The sequence below is a fragment of the Phaethon aethereus genome (assembly GCF_964289735.1).
Source record: "Phaethon aethereus genome assembly, chromosome: 2".
Classification (NCBI taxonomy): domain Eukaryota; kingdom Metazoa; phylum Chordata; class Aves; order Phaethontiformes; family Phaethontidae; genus Phaethon; species Phaethon aethereus.
Window position 1 is genome coordinate 170,413,083 of NC_138582.1, and position 17,157 is coordinate 170,430,239.

The window sequence follows — 17,157 nt, forward strand, 5'->3', positions numbered from 1 at the left end:
TTGTCATCTTCTAGCTTCTGGTGATCAGCAGTTTAAGACCTTCCTGCATCAGAAATTTGCATCCAGGCTACAGTGTTTAGCAGCTACTGATGAATTTGTCCCTTATTAATTTGTCTAATCCTATTTTTAATCCACTGATACTATTTGCTTACATGCATTGTCCTGTTTCTTTTAGACCTTGTTCTCTTCATCATGTGCCTCCCAGGTCTCAAACTCTGCAAAACTAATTAACCCCCTTTCTCTGCACCACCCAGTATCTTACAGACACCTCTCATCCCAGAACCTCCGGTCCCATCTCCCTCCCAACCCAAAGGATCCAAATCCATTCCAAAGCAGTGGCTGTCGCTCCCACCTGTTACGAACTCCTGCAGCCCACACCTCAGCACTTCTGAAAATGAGGCCACTTCTTTTGCTGCCTAGGGATATTCAGATTCCAAAAAGTTGGCATACACAACTGCTAATGATTTTAGCAAGGCTGTCCCACAGTATTTTTGGATCAGGTGTTGAGATTGTTTGTCAAAGAGAAAGTTTTGCCAAGTCAGATCTAAATACGTCTAATAACATGAGTGCATCTGTGTTGCAAAGCAAATGTTCATGTGGATTTTTTTTTAACCTTTAACAGCCAGGATAGAAAGATGAGTAGGGCAACATTGTCTTAAGATCGGAAGATCCAGAGCAAGAAAATCAGGTGCATAGGAAAAAAGCGGCATTGAACTGTTAAAAGTGCTCCAGCATTTGACAGGTCCAAAGCTGCTCTACGGTTTCCAGCTGCGGGTGTCTGCCCTGTCCTACCTACTGCCCCTTGAACCCAAGGCTGAGCCATTCCAGCGTCTGATCTGGCCGCATACTGCACAATCCTGGAAAGCTTTCAGCCTGGATTGAAATGTCTCGGCAAGGGGGTGGAGGCAAGGGACGGGAAGTGCGGGTGGGACAGGAGCGGATGGCAAGTTCAGGGCCACCAGGACCAGCTCAGTTTTGCTCCTTCGGTGTTATTCAGCAGCAAAGGAACAGCATTGCCAGACTGCATAATTTTCCTGCAAGTCTCTTTAGAATAGGTGTCCCCTCCAAGTCACAGGATTTAATTAATACCTCTGTCCTTATTCCTACATGCGTTTACATACACGTTTCAGCCTCCTTGACCAAGAAGAAACACAGAAATACATGTCCTAAACATATCTCAGCATTTACACCAGTTTGGGAGGGAGAGAATGGGGAGGTTTGGTTTTTTTTTTTTAGGGGTCTAACAGGTTTTTAGAAATTTAAGACTAGTAGCCAGGGCTCAGGAAAGCTGAAAACCTGGGCTGAGTTCAGAGCTCTGTCCCCGCAGTTCTGCCCAGCTCTGGGCACAGTGCTCGGTTTCTGATCTCCCTTTCTGGGAATTAAAATTTATTTTCTGTGCCTGGCCTGGAGACCTTACGTCCCTCTGGCTGGGAGCTGCCCCACTGCCAGAGCACGGCCAAAGGAGCCTGAGGACTAAGCGTGCAAGGGACTAATCATCTGAAATGCCTGATCTGCGCTGGCCAGTGTAAAACCAGACTAACTCCTCCAGCTTTGGTGGAACGACTCAGGGTTTGCGCAGATATAAATGGCAGCAGGATTTGATCCAGAAGGGTTGTGTTTCCAGGGAAAGAGTTGAAATGGGGGATGTTGCCTTAAATGTGGACAGGCCAAACATCTGGAAAGGGATGGCTTTGTTTTGTATTAATGTTAACACGGTTTTGAAAACCAGCTCCCACTTCTGAAGGATTTTTAGCATGGATTTTTTCCAGGGACATGAAAAACTAACTTCTGTTTTAGTCAGGATCCCCTTATCAGATCTCGCTATCCATCTGCCTGTCCATTACCACGCCAGCTGCTCAAACATCTACTGTTCCTCTCCATAGGAGCACACTGGGAAAGTGAATCTGAGTTTACTTCTAAGCTGGATTTCATTCACCCTCATTATGTCATTTGCAGTAAGTAAGTCTTGCTCGAGAACTGATTGGCCTTCAGCTGGTTTATCTTGCTTTGCAAAGTGAATTAACTTAAAACGAGTGAAGGAAGCTTAATTTTGAATAGCAGTGGTTCTGGCGAGTACAATGAAATGTCATAACCTCCCTTCAGTCTGTGCTTCAGAAGGCTTGAGGTGAGGGGGGTCTACAACCTGTCTACAGGTTTCCTCCTCATCTGCAGATCAGTACTGGCTTCACAAGGTTTTGTATTCTTTCCTTTGTCTGCCTGTACTACGCATTGGGGTTTAGGTCTGCTCCAGCCATCAGGATGTGAAACGCTACCTTAGGTTTTGCGTTACAGATTTACAATGGCCAGTCCCACCAGCAGAGTCAACATAAGTAAAAAAAAAAAAAAAAAAGAAAAAAAAAGAGAAAAAGATGTTGCTTTGTACAAAACAGTACTGCAGACCTTCTTGCTTACATTAGGCTTTTAGGAGCGAGTGCTAGGTTCTGTACAAATCCAGAGATTTGATCCAGACATCTGCTCACATTGCATTTGTAGTCTGATTAATCAAGAGAGACAAATATTAGGGAAATAGAGGCAATGAGAAGAGCAGTTATTTATTCCAACTTACTACACCACTTAATTTTTTTAGGCTACTGCCTTACAAACATCTTTCATTTAGGAGCCCTGTGAGGTGTTGTACGTGGCTCTTCCGTGCTTTGAACCAGCTTTGGGGTGATCTTGTGGATGTGGGTCCCTCCCAGTCCTGACCTCCCAGAGACTCCTCTGCTATGACTGGCTGAGTACCAAGGGTAGACCCAAACCTCAAAGGTTTCACAGGGCTGGCCAGAGCCTGCAAGGGAGGCTTGCCAGTAGATGGACATAGTCTACAACTTTCCTCACCCCCTTCTATGCTGCGAATCACAAAGCACCTAGAAGGTACGATCTGCGTCGCCCATGCAAGTCCAGGGTAGAAAATTAATGTAGGAGAAGGCTAAGTGTACTGTTCTTTTAGGGGGAAAAAACAGGAAAGGACAAAAGCAGTATCATCCTAGTGTAGCTGGGATGGGTACCCTGAAATTACACCCATTCCTGCCAAACTGACCCGGAGAAAGTTCTTCCCCTTCTAAGGCTTTATCTGGCAGTGGGACTGGTGCTGAATGTCTGAGCGGGACACACAAGATAAATACCCAAGAGGCACATCAGAAAATTAAAGCAGCCGTATTGCATTAGGTCAAAGCTCTGTACACTGTAACAACCAAAGCATTTGTAGAACAAGCTCTGCCCAGAGTTGTACCCCAGCTCCCCGAGGCCAGCGCGCCTGATGGGAACACGCCAGCTTCATGAACCAGGACTGACCAGCGAGTGCCTTTGAGGGCCAGGTATCACCGTGTATCAGCAAGCAGAGGAGGGTAAAGCAGGCTCTGGGCAAAGCCCCCTCCTTGTCCCCCCTCTTCTTGTCCCTTGACCTCTGGGGGCCTTACAGAAGGAGAAATCTAATCTTCCCAGGATGATGCTCACAGGCTCTTTTTCCTCAACCCTCAGTCTGTGGGGGGCAGATGCTGTCAGCCCACAGCCCTGCCTGAGGCAGCCCCCTCTGCGCGTGGGCGTGGATTTAGGTAGGATGTTTACAGAGCCTGATGCCGAAGGCCTGCGTGCAAGAGGTGGAAACAGCACGGCACGGATGATGGCGGGTTGCAGTTCTTAGAAAGAGAGGAGTCCTTGGGACTTTTAAGTCCTGGCAGTATTTTCCAAGAGGAAGGTGTCAGGAAACACAGCACTGTTTTGCCATTGCCTGAGTGTTATATTTACCTATGCTTCTATGTCCTAAAGGGAGCAGCTTTTAAAAATTCTATACCAGCATTTACTAGGATGGTTTTTCCCCTTGGGTTATAGCCTCATCCCCGCAAGCTGGGGCACACCACCCCAGAAATTGCTGCCTTCCTGGATGTGTATGATGTAAGCAATTGCAGCGTGCGCTTCCCGTGCCACGTACGCAGATGATTCCTTGTGGCATCTTGTAAGAGGTGTTGCTCGGGACACTAACTGCTGAGCAAACTTACTTACACGGAGCAAGGCTGGTGGAAGAAACTGCTGATGCAAAGGAGGTTTTGCATTCAGATCACCTGCATTATCTAGGAAGTTTGTGTCCTGCTGCTCTTCCCATGCTGAGGTTTAACCTCATTTCTCCCCATCACTGCAGGTGGATGCTGATGATGTCATCACCAAAGAGGAGCAGATCTTCCTACTGCTAAAAGCCAAGGCTAAGTGTGAACGACACCTGAAAGCCAAGGTGCATGGTGAGTGTTCCCACAGCAGCCCAGCCTGCATGGCTGGGGCTGAGCCCCTCTCTGGTCAACCCCACCCCTTGCCCTCAGCCCCATACGCAGAGCTCGGAGCACGTGATGGAGGCAGCTGAAGAAGGCCCAACAGACTGTTTTTTCAGGTTAGGCTATGGGGAAGATCTTGCAGCACAAGGTGTTGGAAAGCAAAGTTGTCACAGCCTCCTTCTCCTGCTCCAGAAAACCAGATGCCAAGGGAAGGATGCAAGAGTTTATAGTTATAGTGATGAGGGTTTACAGCACTCATCGCTACACCCAAAGCCCAGGCAAAGCATGGGAGATAGCATCAACCATCAGTTCTCCCAAGATCCTTTGCAGCAAGACACCGCTGGTATGGGAAACAAAGCATTCTTCCAACGCCCCTTCTCTGCTTCCCTCTGACATACTCTCGCTATATTCTCCTCAAATGGGCCCAAGCTTAGCTAAGCCTCTTTCTTCCACTTCCTTTCTATTTTGGGATGCAAAATTGCTACCAGATGTAGGGCTGGAGGGAGAAGGAAGGGAGAAAGCTCTCTCATGTGAGTAGCAAAGTAATCATCCCCCATTGGTTTCTTTCATCAATTTCACATGTGTTAATTATTGGCACCGGGACTGTCTGAAGCACCCTGCACGCACCCAGCCAGTCCTGGGTGGGCGTCCTGTCCCATTTCCCTCTGTTGCCTGAGAGAAGGAGACAAGCCAGATTGCTTCCCACCTTCACCGTTGCGTCTTGGAGATCTCTCTTCCCACAGCCAGCACTGTGGGAGTACCTGGAGACACCACCAGCAGCGGGAAAGGTGCCCAAAGCCAGCAGTGGTTTTAGAGCAGAGTTGCCTGCCCACCTGGTGTCCCTCTCCTGTTGGAAATGACAGCAAGGGGCCATAAGAGCCCAGCTTTCATTTTATTCCAGGCCTCTGGCTTTACCTCAACCAAAACCTCAAGCCACATCCTCTGTTGCTTCTTTGTCCTGTTCACCCAATGCCCAATTAACACCTCATTAAAAAGCATATGTGGAAAGGCATTTCCTTCTGTTGTACTCTAGACCACCTGCCTACCTTGGGATCTGGTGATATCAACCAGCTGGTCTTGCTCTCACACCCTATTTTCTAACTTTTCTCTATGAGACTGTCAGCATTTAGCATTGATCTCTCTCCTTAATTGTCAGCAGCAGTGTCGGTAAGGCTGGGGAGGGAGACGTGTATGACTGACAAGCAGCCTTTGGCCTCTTTACCACCATCAGTTTGGCAAAGGAATCAAACCACAGGGCTTTGTAAAGATGCCCTTGGTCTTGTTATGAGACCCGGTTCTGTGACTGAAGCAAGCATTAACTCTTTCATTGACTGGAACAGAAAGAAATCTAATACATTGTCATTTAGATATCTCAAATGGTACAGCCAAGAGGAGGAATTGCCTTGATGTCAATACTCACAGCAGTATGTTCAAGGCGTTAAAAGACTCAAGGCAATCGTTAGCAATAGATGGTTAGAACTAATTAATCTGCAAGAGGTCTACTAATCTGAAGGCAGAATGAATTCTGGTTTAACCTTTCCCCAAGAAACTTTTTCTTAAGATACTATGAAAGAACCTCCAGTGGCAGCATGTCTGTAACACCCCAGAAATCCGCTCTGGCACTTCGCAAACAAGGCGGCAAGTTGCCAGACTATCTCTGAGATGATCTAATGAGTCCATGGTCGCAGATAGAGAATTTTACAGTTTGGAAAAGATCTTCCAAATTTGCAGAGGAGCTGCCATGCACAGATTTTTAGACCACAGATGCCCTTGGACACATGAAATGATAATGTTACAGGGCATTTGTGAATAGATTAACCCAATCTCCAGGAGCATTTCTGCTCCTTCATGCTCCAGGACTCAAAGGAGGTGGATTGTTTTAGACCCTATTGCGGGGTGAGGGCTGACAGAACAAAAGGCTGTAATCTGCACTGTGTTAGCTTTAATGCAATTAATTGCTTGGCTAAGGCTCAGAAGCTTAGTTTTTGCACAAAGGCTTCAGAGCCCAGGGTGAAAAGTGGTTAGGTCCAGTCCTTTCCTCCTTTGATGATACGGAAACTGGGGTCTGGTTTCTATTTGTGCTAATCACCCAAGGACATGTGGGTCTGTGCCCTTCTCAGCCAGATGGAGGACCTCATCCCATTGCCTCTTCCCTCACTACAGACCCAAAAGAAAAATCCTGGGCAGGGCAACATGGTCTTCACAAGTAAGAAGCACCAGTCCCCACCTGCAGACAGAATTTATGGGGGCAAAGTGGTTGTGGTTTGGAGTGATACAAATCCTGGGTGGCCACCCCAAGCCTTCAGTCAGTCTTCTGTGATATTGCTCACAGTATTTCTAAGGAGAGCCTGCTTGGGTGACAGGAGGACTCCTCTAACTGCCATGGAGGACTTGAGTTGTGTTACCACCCTGCCAGGTTTCCCATCTGTATTGTCTTTGGATTTTCAGTGGTGTAGGACACAGTTGTCCCTCACAATTCATTTGTGTTGTGGCTCTGCAAAACCCGGCAGGCAGAGAGCTATGTCCAGGTCCATTTGACCCTCTGCTTGATAATAACAGCAGCCCATAGCATTGATGTGCCACTATATCTATACACTATTGCCTGCTGGCAACGCAGACTGATGGTCCCCACAGCAGGTGCACAAGGGACCTTGTCTCTTTGCAAGATCTCCCACGCGGCAGCCAGCCGTGCCCCTTTCCTGTCTTGACAGTTCCCAGTGCCTCCCAAAAACAAGGCTAGAGGCTCAGCCCCTGCCCCTGGATTTTGTTTTTCTTTTCAGGAGCATGATGAATAGCCTCAGAAGGCTGCTTCTGCCAGAGCAGAACAGACTTACTGTATATTAGAAATGGGGCAAGCCCCACTGAGAAGTGTGTTTGCAGATCACAGGGAGCAGTGCACCCCTTGGCCTGAAATGATTTATTGATCTGGCTGGTATTCAAAGAACAAAATGAACAGGCAAACAGGCACAGTCTAGACACTTTAAAGTATTTTTAAAACAAACAAACAAACAATCAATCAATCAATCAAAAAAAATGCCAAAACAAACAAAAAACCCCCAATAACAATGGAAGTGACCACAAAAAGAAATGAACCAACCAGGTTCAAGATATGTAATGCAGGAGGCATCATACACTCCTGGTTCAATCTACCTATGTTAAATTTAGCTTCTGGAAGTCTTCTAAATGGGAGAAACCATCCCCATGTGGTTGATAAATGCCCACGAGAATCATACATGAGACCCTGGAAACTTTGCACAATCTGCTCACTCTGTAATAAAGCAGAGCTACTCCATGACCTCCTGGAGGACTTCAAGGTCAAACAATCTGCCTTTCAAAGGGGGTAGGAGGTTACGGTTTCACCTGATGGAAGTGACAGTGGCACAGTGAACGTCAGCTGAAGAAGTCACCCATAAAGCAAAAGTTGTGGTCATGGGGGCTGTTAAGAACTTGAGCCAAGGTGGTCACAATGTTGGTGATAGTCTTGTGCAGTAGAGGTGGATTACTGATGACCTTGAACACCTGAGCTTGTTCTAGAGCTAGTAGACAGAGAAGAGCATCTTTTGGGATGGCGTCTGTCTCCAGATGTTGATCACGGATTAAACTCAGGATGGCTGATTTAGATGGACTACTTATGCTGCAGTGTGATATGGTTACTGATGATGATGATGTGAACCCTAGGAGGGTAACCTGGCACTAAGATACTTTACTTGAACATGTGGTAGGATCTCGATGTTCAGAGGTTTTCAAGAGTTGGCTAGACAAAGCCATGACTGATCTGACCACATGCTGGTTTTGAAGGATGAAGGTTGGAGAAGAGATGTTCAGAGGTGCCTTACAACAAGCTTTTCTATGATTAGTCTTGCCCAGGGGATTTAGGATCACAAGCCAGCAGCATTCAGGCTCCTTGGGGGGATTGCGTCCTTCCTGTAGAATTGAAGGCTCAGTTATCAAAGTCTGGTAGGGCCTAACTACAATGCAGCAGGTACAGAGCTGGACAAGGAGAGAAGGGATTCATCTGCCTTTTACATTGGGAAAGAAGAGGAGCCTTACATGTTGCCTCTCTCTTTTTTTTTTCTCTTTTTTTTTTTTTTTGCATGTCGTTTCCACTTATTTTGCATGTTCAAATCAGTGCTTGGTTTGTCATTCCAAAGAAGGAAAAAGGACAAGTCCACAAAGAGGCAGCAGTTTTGGGGAGGTCATCAACACATCAGACAGTTGTCAAAGGATGAGACTTCTTCAGCCTTTCTTACATACTAGTTTGTGGTGAGGGAAAAGATTCACATTCAGTTCTGCTTGAAGGAACTTAAATCTCTATTATTACTTCCCAGAAACAATGCTTTACTGCCTAGCATGTCAAAGGTGAAAAAAGAGATTGAAATCTCTTCCATTAGTCCTACTTCATTATGTCTGAAAGTACCAAAAAGCACTGGGGTAAGAGCTGCTTCTCAGCTGCCCGACCTCACAATCTGCTTGTAGAGCCAGTATCATTCTGGGACCATTATAGCAGCCTCCGGCATGGAGCACCTGTAACGGTGGGACACCCCAGCAGACAGCCCTGGGGTGCAGGATGTTTGGGAACGGAGAAAGTTCCTACTTAAAAGACTTGGCTCAAGTCAATAAGGAATGGCTTTGGACTTGAGAGTCCCATCTCTCCAGGGAAACTCTTGACCACAGAGGTTACAGGAAAAGGGGCCTTTGACCCCATGGCTGTTTTAGAGCTGCCTTGCACTGGATACTGACGCAGCTCTGCAACAAGCAAAGGCTGCTCTGCAGTCTGAGGCCTGGCTTTCACGTTTCTGGTCTGCGGTTTTGTCCTGCACCCCTCAGTGTCCAATGTTATAGCTTGTGAATGGAGCGATAAGAGGATCTCTCAAGGTGCATCCGTTGCTGTGGGCATGCAGAGATACTTCCCTCTCATGACCCTCTAAGCCATGAGAAATAAGGGTGTACACTTCTGCAGACAGCTTGTTTCTCCAAGCATTTGGCACCATTCTGAGGACCTCTCCCTGCAAACCTGTTGTCATCAACACCTTGAGTTCATACCTGGATTTGAAACAGACTGAATGAAGCACTGTTTTTCTGCCAGCTCAGAAGTAGTTAGATGGGAGGTGTGAGGAGGCAGCAGTAATGTCTCTTCTCTCAGACAAGGAGAAGATGGAGTCCCATGAGCTCCTAACTGCATGTCATGTCTTGAACTGGTCCTACAGCGAGATGACCCACTGGTCTCTATGGCAAAGGGAAGCAGTGACTTCAGCATAAGCCTATATCCCTGATGAGGCAGCTTAGCTGACAAGGGCCAAGCAGAACTCTGTTATGGTGGGAGAGGTGTCAAGGACGTGTATGCATACAAGAGGCCAATTTTATCATCGAAAGCATGACTTCATTTGCTATTTCAGGTTCACCTTAGCATGCAAGTATGGGCAGGGCCATTGGCACAACTGATCAACCTCAGAAAGAGCCTTTTTGGAGGAGGTTTGTTTTTCAGCTGGATCAGCTTCCTGATCTGGTTCATCATGCAGCCACATAAACAAGAGGGCCATCACAGGGGAAGGAGCAGTGCCAGGAAAGAAAGGTGTTGCTGTAAGCAGTACTGCATTGAGCATTACCTGCCGAACGTCTGAGGTTTTGAAAACCCAAGTTGACTTATCCCCATTGCCTTCTCTCCTTGCTCCCATGCAGCCCCACTTCACATCAAGAGGTCTATGTGTCCACTTAGTGCTGTCAGATCCTGTCCTGCGATCACCCTTGATGCCTATCCCCATTCATCAGAAGTTGCCAGATACCACCTGGCAGAAGGTTGTTGGATCCTGCCTCTGCCTGGGTGTGATTGCAACCCAGTGTTGTGATTTACTCCACTAGATAATAGTCAATGATCTGTGTTTTTGGAAGCAGTGCGGGAATTTGGGACACCTTGAATTTTTTTTAAACTTTTTAAATAGAAAGAAATATCACGTAAGCTGGCATGAAAGCTTGGTAGGTCTGCTGTCCTCATTCTTGGGAGCTGACGCACAGGGATATTCAACGCCTCGCCTCCGATCTCAATGGAGAGTCTGTGGAAGAGCCAAGATTTGGATTCTCATCTCCTTACTCTTCAGCCAGGGCACAAGCCACAAACCACATTTCCTTTTGTCCTGGAATTCAAGGTGAGGCTCCAAAGATTCAAATCCAGGTGGACAAGAAGCTGATGAAAATCTTTGGACAAATCCCACTTGACTGAAAATCAAAACTCTTGTCATCGCTCTTGCTCTAAAGTCTCTGGTTTTGTTTTTAAATGAGGAAAAAACATTTTAAATTTCCTGCAGTGCAATGGGTACCTGGGTTCTCATCCTCTTTCCCTGTCTCATGGCTGAGTGCATTACAGAGGCCAGTTCTTTTCCTGCTATAAATTGGCAGATTCCCATTCAGTTTATTGAGAGTGTTGATTTCTCTCAGATTCATTGATTTCTCCCACAGTTCAGCACTGCAATTTAGTTTTTTTCCACTCTAATATTCATTCAACCAACATTTTAAAAAGGGAAAAAACTGAATTTCAGAGATATCCATGGATCTAAAGAGATGAGATGTAGCCTAGATCAGCACCAAACCTTGATTTAGGGCTGATATCTGCTGTTCCCTCTCTCACCTTGCAACTACCCACTCCTAATGCATTTACTTGCTAATCATAGGCTAGAAATGGCAACACAGATTAACACAAGTGAAGAAGACACACTATGGGAGGGACCAGTGAGTCCAGCACCACTGCTTGTCCCCAAGAGGGGAAATGAGATTTTGAGGAGGGGGTTTCCGTGCATCATTCTTCCAGTGCGGGTTTGGACTCAGCGTGGAGACACACACCGGCACCGGCTCTTTGAGTGGAGAATGTGATCCTGCATGTGCATGGTCTTCATGAACTCTTCTCCAGGAAACAGCCAGCCCAGAAGAGATAAGTACATGCTCCACCATCCTCTGGAAGCAGGAAGACCTTGGTGCTCCATCTGTTCCACTTAGCATTGTCCTTTTCCCTTTGATGGTTTTTACTGTCTGGGTTTTATTAAATCCATAGTTTTCTTTTCTTCAGCCTGCACAATTATTAACAAGTGTCATGTGCCTCAAAGTACAGTGCCCGAAAGGCAGCAGTTTCCAGAGCAGCTCCTATCAAAGTGGCCGGTGAGTGGTTATGTTGTTCTCCCAAACAACCATCACCCTCACAAGCCTGGACAACACTGGCTTCATCTTTGTGCCAAAGGGCTGATCCTAAAGTAACTTCACCTACTAAAAAATGGCCATAAAAACATGTACAGTAAGCCTAAAGCTTGAACTGGATATTGTGAAACATGGAAAGGGTTGACAGGAATATGGAGAGTAGTGCTGGCCATCTTGTAGAGAGTGGAAGGAGATGTTCATTGGAAGGAGACTTCCAGAAGCTGGAAGGGGTGTTCACTGACTTTCTTCATTTTAACTTTCTTCGGATCCCTGGCCCATACCCTGAAAGACCAGGCAATTATCTGTCAAGTGGAGTAGTCAAATACGGTATCTGTTACCATGGTTCAGTAATATCTTTTTCAGCTGAAATAAACCAGTTGCAATTTAATTAGATATGTGTCAAAACTGCATTTCAAGAGCTGAAGTAGAGACTGGGAGCATCGGGGTGACCAACAGGCGTGTGAAGCGTTTCTGGAGAGTTGGAACATGTGGCTGTTACATGTGTCATTGCTAGCAGGGATGACGGTCCAAAGGAAAGTCCTAGCAAACAAAAAGGTAAAAAACTGATAAGATTCTAAACTTTCTTCAGCAATAATGAATCACTTTTTATGTGTAAAAACTCCAAATTCCCTTTTTTCCCCCTTAAAATGTTAACCTCTAGGTTTCTGTTAGCTGGTGGAGGGTGTCTCTTCCCGTCCTCCTAGGACAGATCACGTAGACAGTGCCATCTCCCCCTGGCCGCCTCCCAGGCATATCTCTGAGCCTGAGGACCTTCCATGGACTCTGTTCCATGGGGTGACATGGGCACAGCCCCACATGGACCTGTGCCATGGGGAGACAGGGCTGAGCCAGTCCCGTGTGCTTCCACACTGCTCTGTCTCAGGGTATGTTCCTCATCTGCCACTTTTGGCTAAGGTACTGAGGGACAGAGACCCAAAGTACTAAAACAAAAAAACCCAGAAACCTGTCCCCACAAGCATTTGGTGTCCTTTCTTCTTTTCTCTCTTTTCCTCTCTCCCTCTTTTTTTCTTTAAATTTAGTCTCTAGATGAAAGCTTTTCGGAAAGAACAGGAAACCCTAAAATTTCTCTTCTACGTTGGTAAATATTACATTTCAGCCATGGTGGGCAGCCTGATGCCACCCCAAAGTTAAACCTGGAAGGGGATGAAGTAAAATTCCCAGCCATAAGCCATCAGACCTGATTTTTTTTTTTTTTTTCATCCATGAATTAAAAGCCTGTCTTTCCCTGGTTTGGAAAAGGAGATGGGACATTTTGTGGGGGAAGAGAGATTTTTACACAAACCTGTTATTAGCAAAGGCCATCGGCAATCCTTTCTCAGAGTCCAAGGTGTTGCAGCTTGCCTCAAAATGGCTTGTTTTCTTAATAAATAAACCTATTTGCTAGGGAAAGGGGTTATTTTTAGTTGAGAAGCCGTGTGTATTTACCCAAGGTGTGTGGGTTGCCCATCTGAGCTTATGTCTCCATTGTCCCTAAAGGACCTATACCCAAGCCCAGGCTCTCTCTGGGCTTGCAGAAGCACAGGATCTGCTCCTGGTTTTCTCTCCAGAGGCTCAAGCACCATCCCCTGATCATCCAGCCTGCCAGGGTCTCCCCAGAGATTGAGAGTAACCTCAGGTGCCCTAGAAGTTAAGGGAGACAAAGGCATCCAGGGCACTCAGGATGGGGGGGTCCTAAACACGCCACACATCTATAAACCCCATATCTCCTTCTGCTCTTTCTAGCTTCTGTTGTTTCTGTTCTCGGTCCTTGTGGCTCAACAAAGTAGGGCCAGAACATTGGCCCAAATACTGTCCTGCAAGCAACCAGACCGACCCTTGTTAACTCTGCTCCCAGCACAGTTTTGGCCTGGGAGGGCCTGTCACTGCCCCAGTGGACACCATCTGGGAGCCAGCATGGACCAGGAAACCTTTCAGGATAGCAGTATAAGACAGGACTGTTCTTCTTGGGCATGCATGAGGGAGAGTTCAGATTCGCGGATATGAGCCGTGCTGGGCTTGAAGGGACTGAAAATGGGCTATGGTCTGTTGCATTGACTAGTATAGATGCAGTCCGCGAGTCTCGGTGAAGCCTGGGTTTTCTCATTGCATCTGTGCTTCTGGGATGGGTCAAAGGAACACCGAAACCCTACTGAGAGATATCATCTCCCACACAACCCATCTACCACAGCTACCATTCAAGTCAGCAGATTGTGATGACTAGCAAGGGCTTGCAGCTCTCCACAGGTGGCTACCTGCCAGCTGTGCCTGCATTAGAGCTAGCGAGAGGTAGGAAATACCAATGGCGGGCCTCTACCTGCAAAGGTTTATGGGCCAAGACCGTCCAATCCCATTGAGAAACGTTTGCTGAGCAGCTATATAGGTCCTACAATGCACAGGAGGAACAGGTCCCAGGAGTTACAATAGGCATAAATGGTCCATGTGTTAGATATGTAAAGTAAAATGGAGAAAGGGTGAAAAACAGTACATAGGAGTGGCTAAACTGCAAAACTAATTATAAACCTTATTTCTACATGTATTTCAATGATTGGTATGACCACCACTATTCCCTGTCTGAGAGAGATCTGGAGAGTTTTGAAAGAGCTAGATGGACTGAATGAGGAAAGAAGGTTGCCTGGGCTGAACCAGGCCAGTAACAGCAGTTCCGGTGTTATCAGATGGGACATTGAAGGTGATATTTCTTCTTGCAGGTTGTGAGTGCAGTGGGTGGATAGGCAGCGTGTGAGGTGGGCTGGTGACGACAGGGTAGCCAGCTCTCTGGAGCTGTGTCATGCTAGAAATTGTCTGGTAGCACTTGTGGTCTTGTGACTTTCCCATTCTTCTTTGGGGTGAGTAGAGAGACAGCGTGACTGGGAGGAGCCCCTGCCCATGCCTCCTCCTCCTCCAAAGCCCAGTTCCTCCGAGGCTGAGCATGCAAGGGGTGTTTTGCTCCACTGGTGTGCAGACCAGCAAAGGTTTCCGAGTAGCGACAGGCAGAACCTACACCCATCCATCCCCTCTCTCCATGCTCCCCGTGTGCTGGCCAGCACACAGTACCCCCACACGTACCCACAGCACGTGCACAACGTTGGGCGACGCCTGCACCGGCCCCGGGCGCACTGCGCGCAGCCCCACTGCGCGACACTGCAGCACCGCGTCCTCAGCCACCCACGCGCATGTCCGCGGGCGCAGGCAGAGCATCTTCCCCCGAAACAGGCACACGCTCCCGCTGCGTTGCACAGCGCACCTCAACGACAATACACAGCCCTTCCTTCAGACACACCCACCTATAGAAATGTGCATATAGATATACATATATAGATATAGACATAGACATCTGCAGGCACTCATACACACATGCTCTGACAGCCTGGCTGAAACGCATCTACAACACCAAACACCCCCATACAGAGGCACTGGCCCTCCAAGCCTCCCTTTCTCCCCCTCCTGTCCCCAAATGCTGGGTCATTTTTTTGGTTGCTCCTCCCTGCCTGTTTCCAATCCACCGAATGTCGTTCCCGTAATAGAGTGACCACAATTGCACACCGTATTCCAAATGTGGTCTCCCTGGTGCCTCGCACGGTGCCAGAAGGAGTCGGGCTGATTTATATTCCATACCCCTAGATAAACACCTCGAGACCATGTTTGCATTTATCCAGCTGCCAAGCAGCCTCGCAGATGGTTTTAATGTGTTCTCCACATGCATGTACCGCTTGCACAGAAATGGGATTTGAGACTGGGGGGAAGGAAAAGAGGGAGGAGGCAAGGGAAAAGTAACAGGCAGGAGAGAATAACCCTCATTGCACCCTGGGGAAACAGTCTGAGCATGGAGCGGGCATGGCCCAAATATGCCTCTCCTTTCCTCTCTCTTCCACCCGAGCAACCTGCAGCACGACTAGGCTCAGCTGGGCAAGCAGAAACAAAGAAAAAGCAAAATGCGAGATGGATGTGGCGTGGCCCCTTCACAAAACGCTCTGTGACTGGCCTTTGTGCCTTCAAAAGGCAAGTCTGGCAGCAATGACATCAAACTGAGCGTTGGCTTGCTCCATCCTGAACACCATGTTGGCTTGTGATAATGACTACAACTTCCGTGCCCTGAGATTTCAACCCTCGAGGGCTAAGGACAACTGCAAGGCACTTCTGTTCTAAAACTACGGTAATCTGTGCTACTATAACCTCTCTGTAGTGCGTTACTGCTGTAAGGGAGTATTCATGACAGTCCAAGCAACAGTGAGATGAATGGGTACACTATAATAGCAACCTTCGACACCTTGGGCACTGAGGCACATGGCCTGCCTGGAGGATTTTATACTCTAGCTAGAAGACGGGCAAAGATGATCTGTGATAAAGGGACATGTCGATGCAGAGAAATAAATCAGATTTTCTGACTTGAAGCCTTATACCTGCCCTGTTGTGACTGATACTGGAGGAACATGTCATTCAGTGTATTTCGATGAGGTGCTGGTAACTCGTAGTTAGATGGTGAACTGACAGGTTTCCAAATGCCTCATCTTCTCAAAGTGCTTATTTTGTGACATCTCCTCTGTAGAGCTAGATGAGGAGGAGTTGTCTGCTGGTGAGCTGAGTCCCTGCTCCAGCACAGCCCTGGAAAGGCACTGGGTGAAAGTAGCATTTAGCACCATCTCTCCCAACACATGTCCCTCAAACTGAAACTTGTATTTCAGTGAGGGCTTTGTTCCCTGAACCCTTGGGGCTGTCTTCAGCTGAAGCTGAGGACTTGAGTGAGCTGGATTGACGGGTTGAGAGGCAAAGAAAAGTAGCCTTATAGGAAAAGCATCAGGAAATTAGAGGAGCTGACCTTTATATGTGCAGGGATGTAGCAGTGGAGAGAAGCTGAGCTCTTCTGTGGCTTAGCTTGGCTTGAGGAAGTGATGAGCTGGGAGTCTCAAGACCAAGAGGTGAGAGCACAACAATTGCATATGGGAGCTGTGTTGGTATTTTTGTATTTAGGAAGGAAGGAGTAATCTGGACTGTTTTGGAATCTCTCTTGTCGCTGGAAGTGATTGCCTGCAGGGCAAGTAAAACGATTTCTGAGATCTGGAGTGGAGGTGGGTAGCCCGCTGGAAAACTGAGGTGTCTTTGGGAAGCGTGAGTGACTGTTAACCATGAGACAGCAGCATAGAGGATGTTGAGGTAGGATCAAGATGCACTGACCTATTCCAGGGCAAGGATGGCAGCAGAGCTCGAGTGCAACACGCAGAGGAAGCTGTGAGTGACACGGTGACCTCCTCCTATCGCTGTTAATGCTGTAGCCTCCATTTGCTTTAATGAGGTTCCATCTCAAAATCACTTAGGGACATGAAACTTACTGTTTTTCCCAAGGACCTCATTCCGAACATGAATGATGTTGTCTGAAGGATAGAGGCTCTCTCTTAATTTCCAGTATAAGCTTTGTTCACTGCCAGTTTACACCTATGTATTTTTGCATTATTTTCCACTTTTGTAGCTCATCTCCATTCATGCTTCTTACCAATAGGATGAGAAAATCCTTCTTTCTCATTCTCTCTTGTTGGATTAAACAGATCAAGCCTTTTATTCTCCTCTAGGGCCACCAACAAAATCTTCCCACCCTAGCAGTCCTTCTCTATTGCTGGAAGATTTTTTTCTTTCTGCTCCTTTTCAACAAAGGATGTTACGAGCTTGTCCACAGAGAGTTTATTTTGTTTGACCAGTAGCAAGGACATCTCGGAGC

The 17,157-nt window shown here is 47.2% G+C and overlaps 1 protein-coding gene across 1 annotated transcript in view; it reads left to right on the forward strand.

Moving 5' to 3' along the window:
* PTH1R (parathyroid hormone 1 receptor) overlaps nt 1-17,157 on the forward strand; it is a gene marked incomplete at its 3' end in the record, with an annotated part of 126,708 nt that overhangs the window by 64,793 nt on the left and 44,758 nt on the right. The window contains exon 2 of the mRNA XM_081996304.1: nt 4,139-4,235. Coding sequence (XP_081852430.1) covers nt 4,139-4,235 — 97 coding nt within the window. The remainder of the gene's footprint in view (nt 1-4,138; nt 4,236-17,157) is intronic.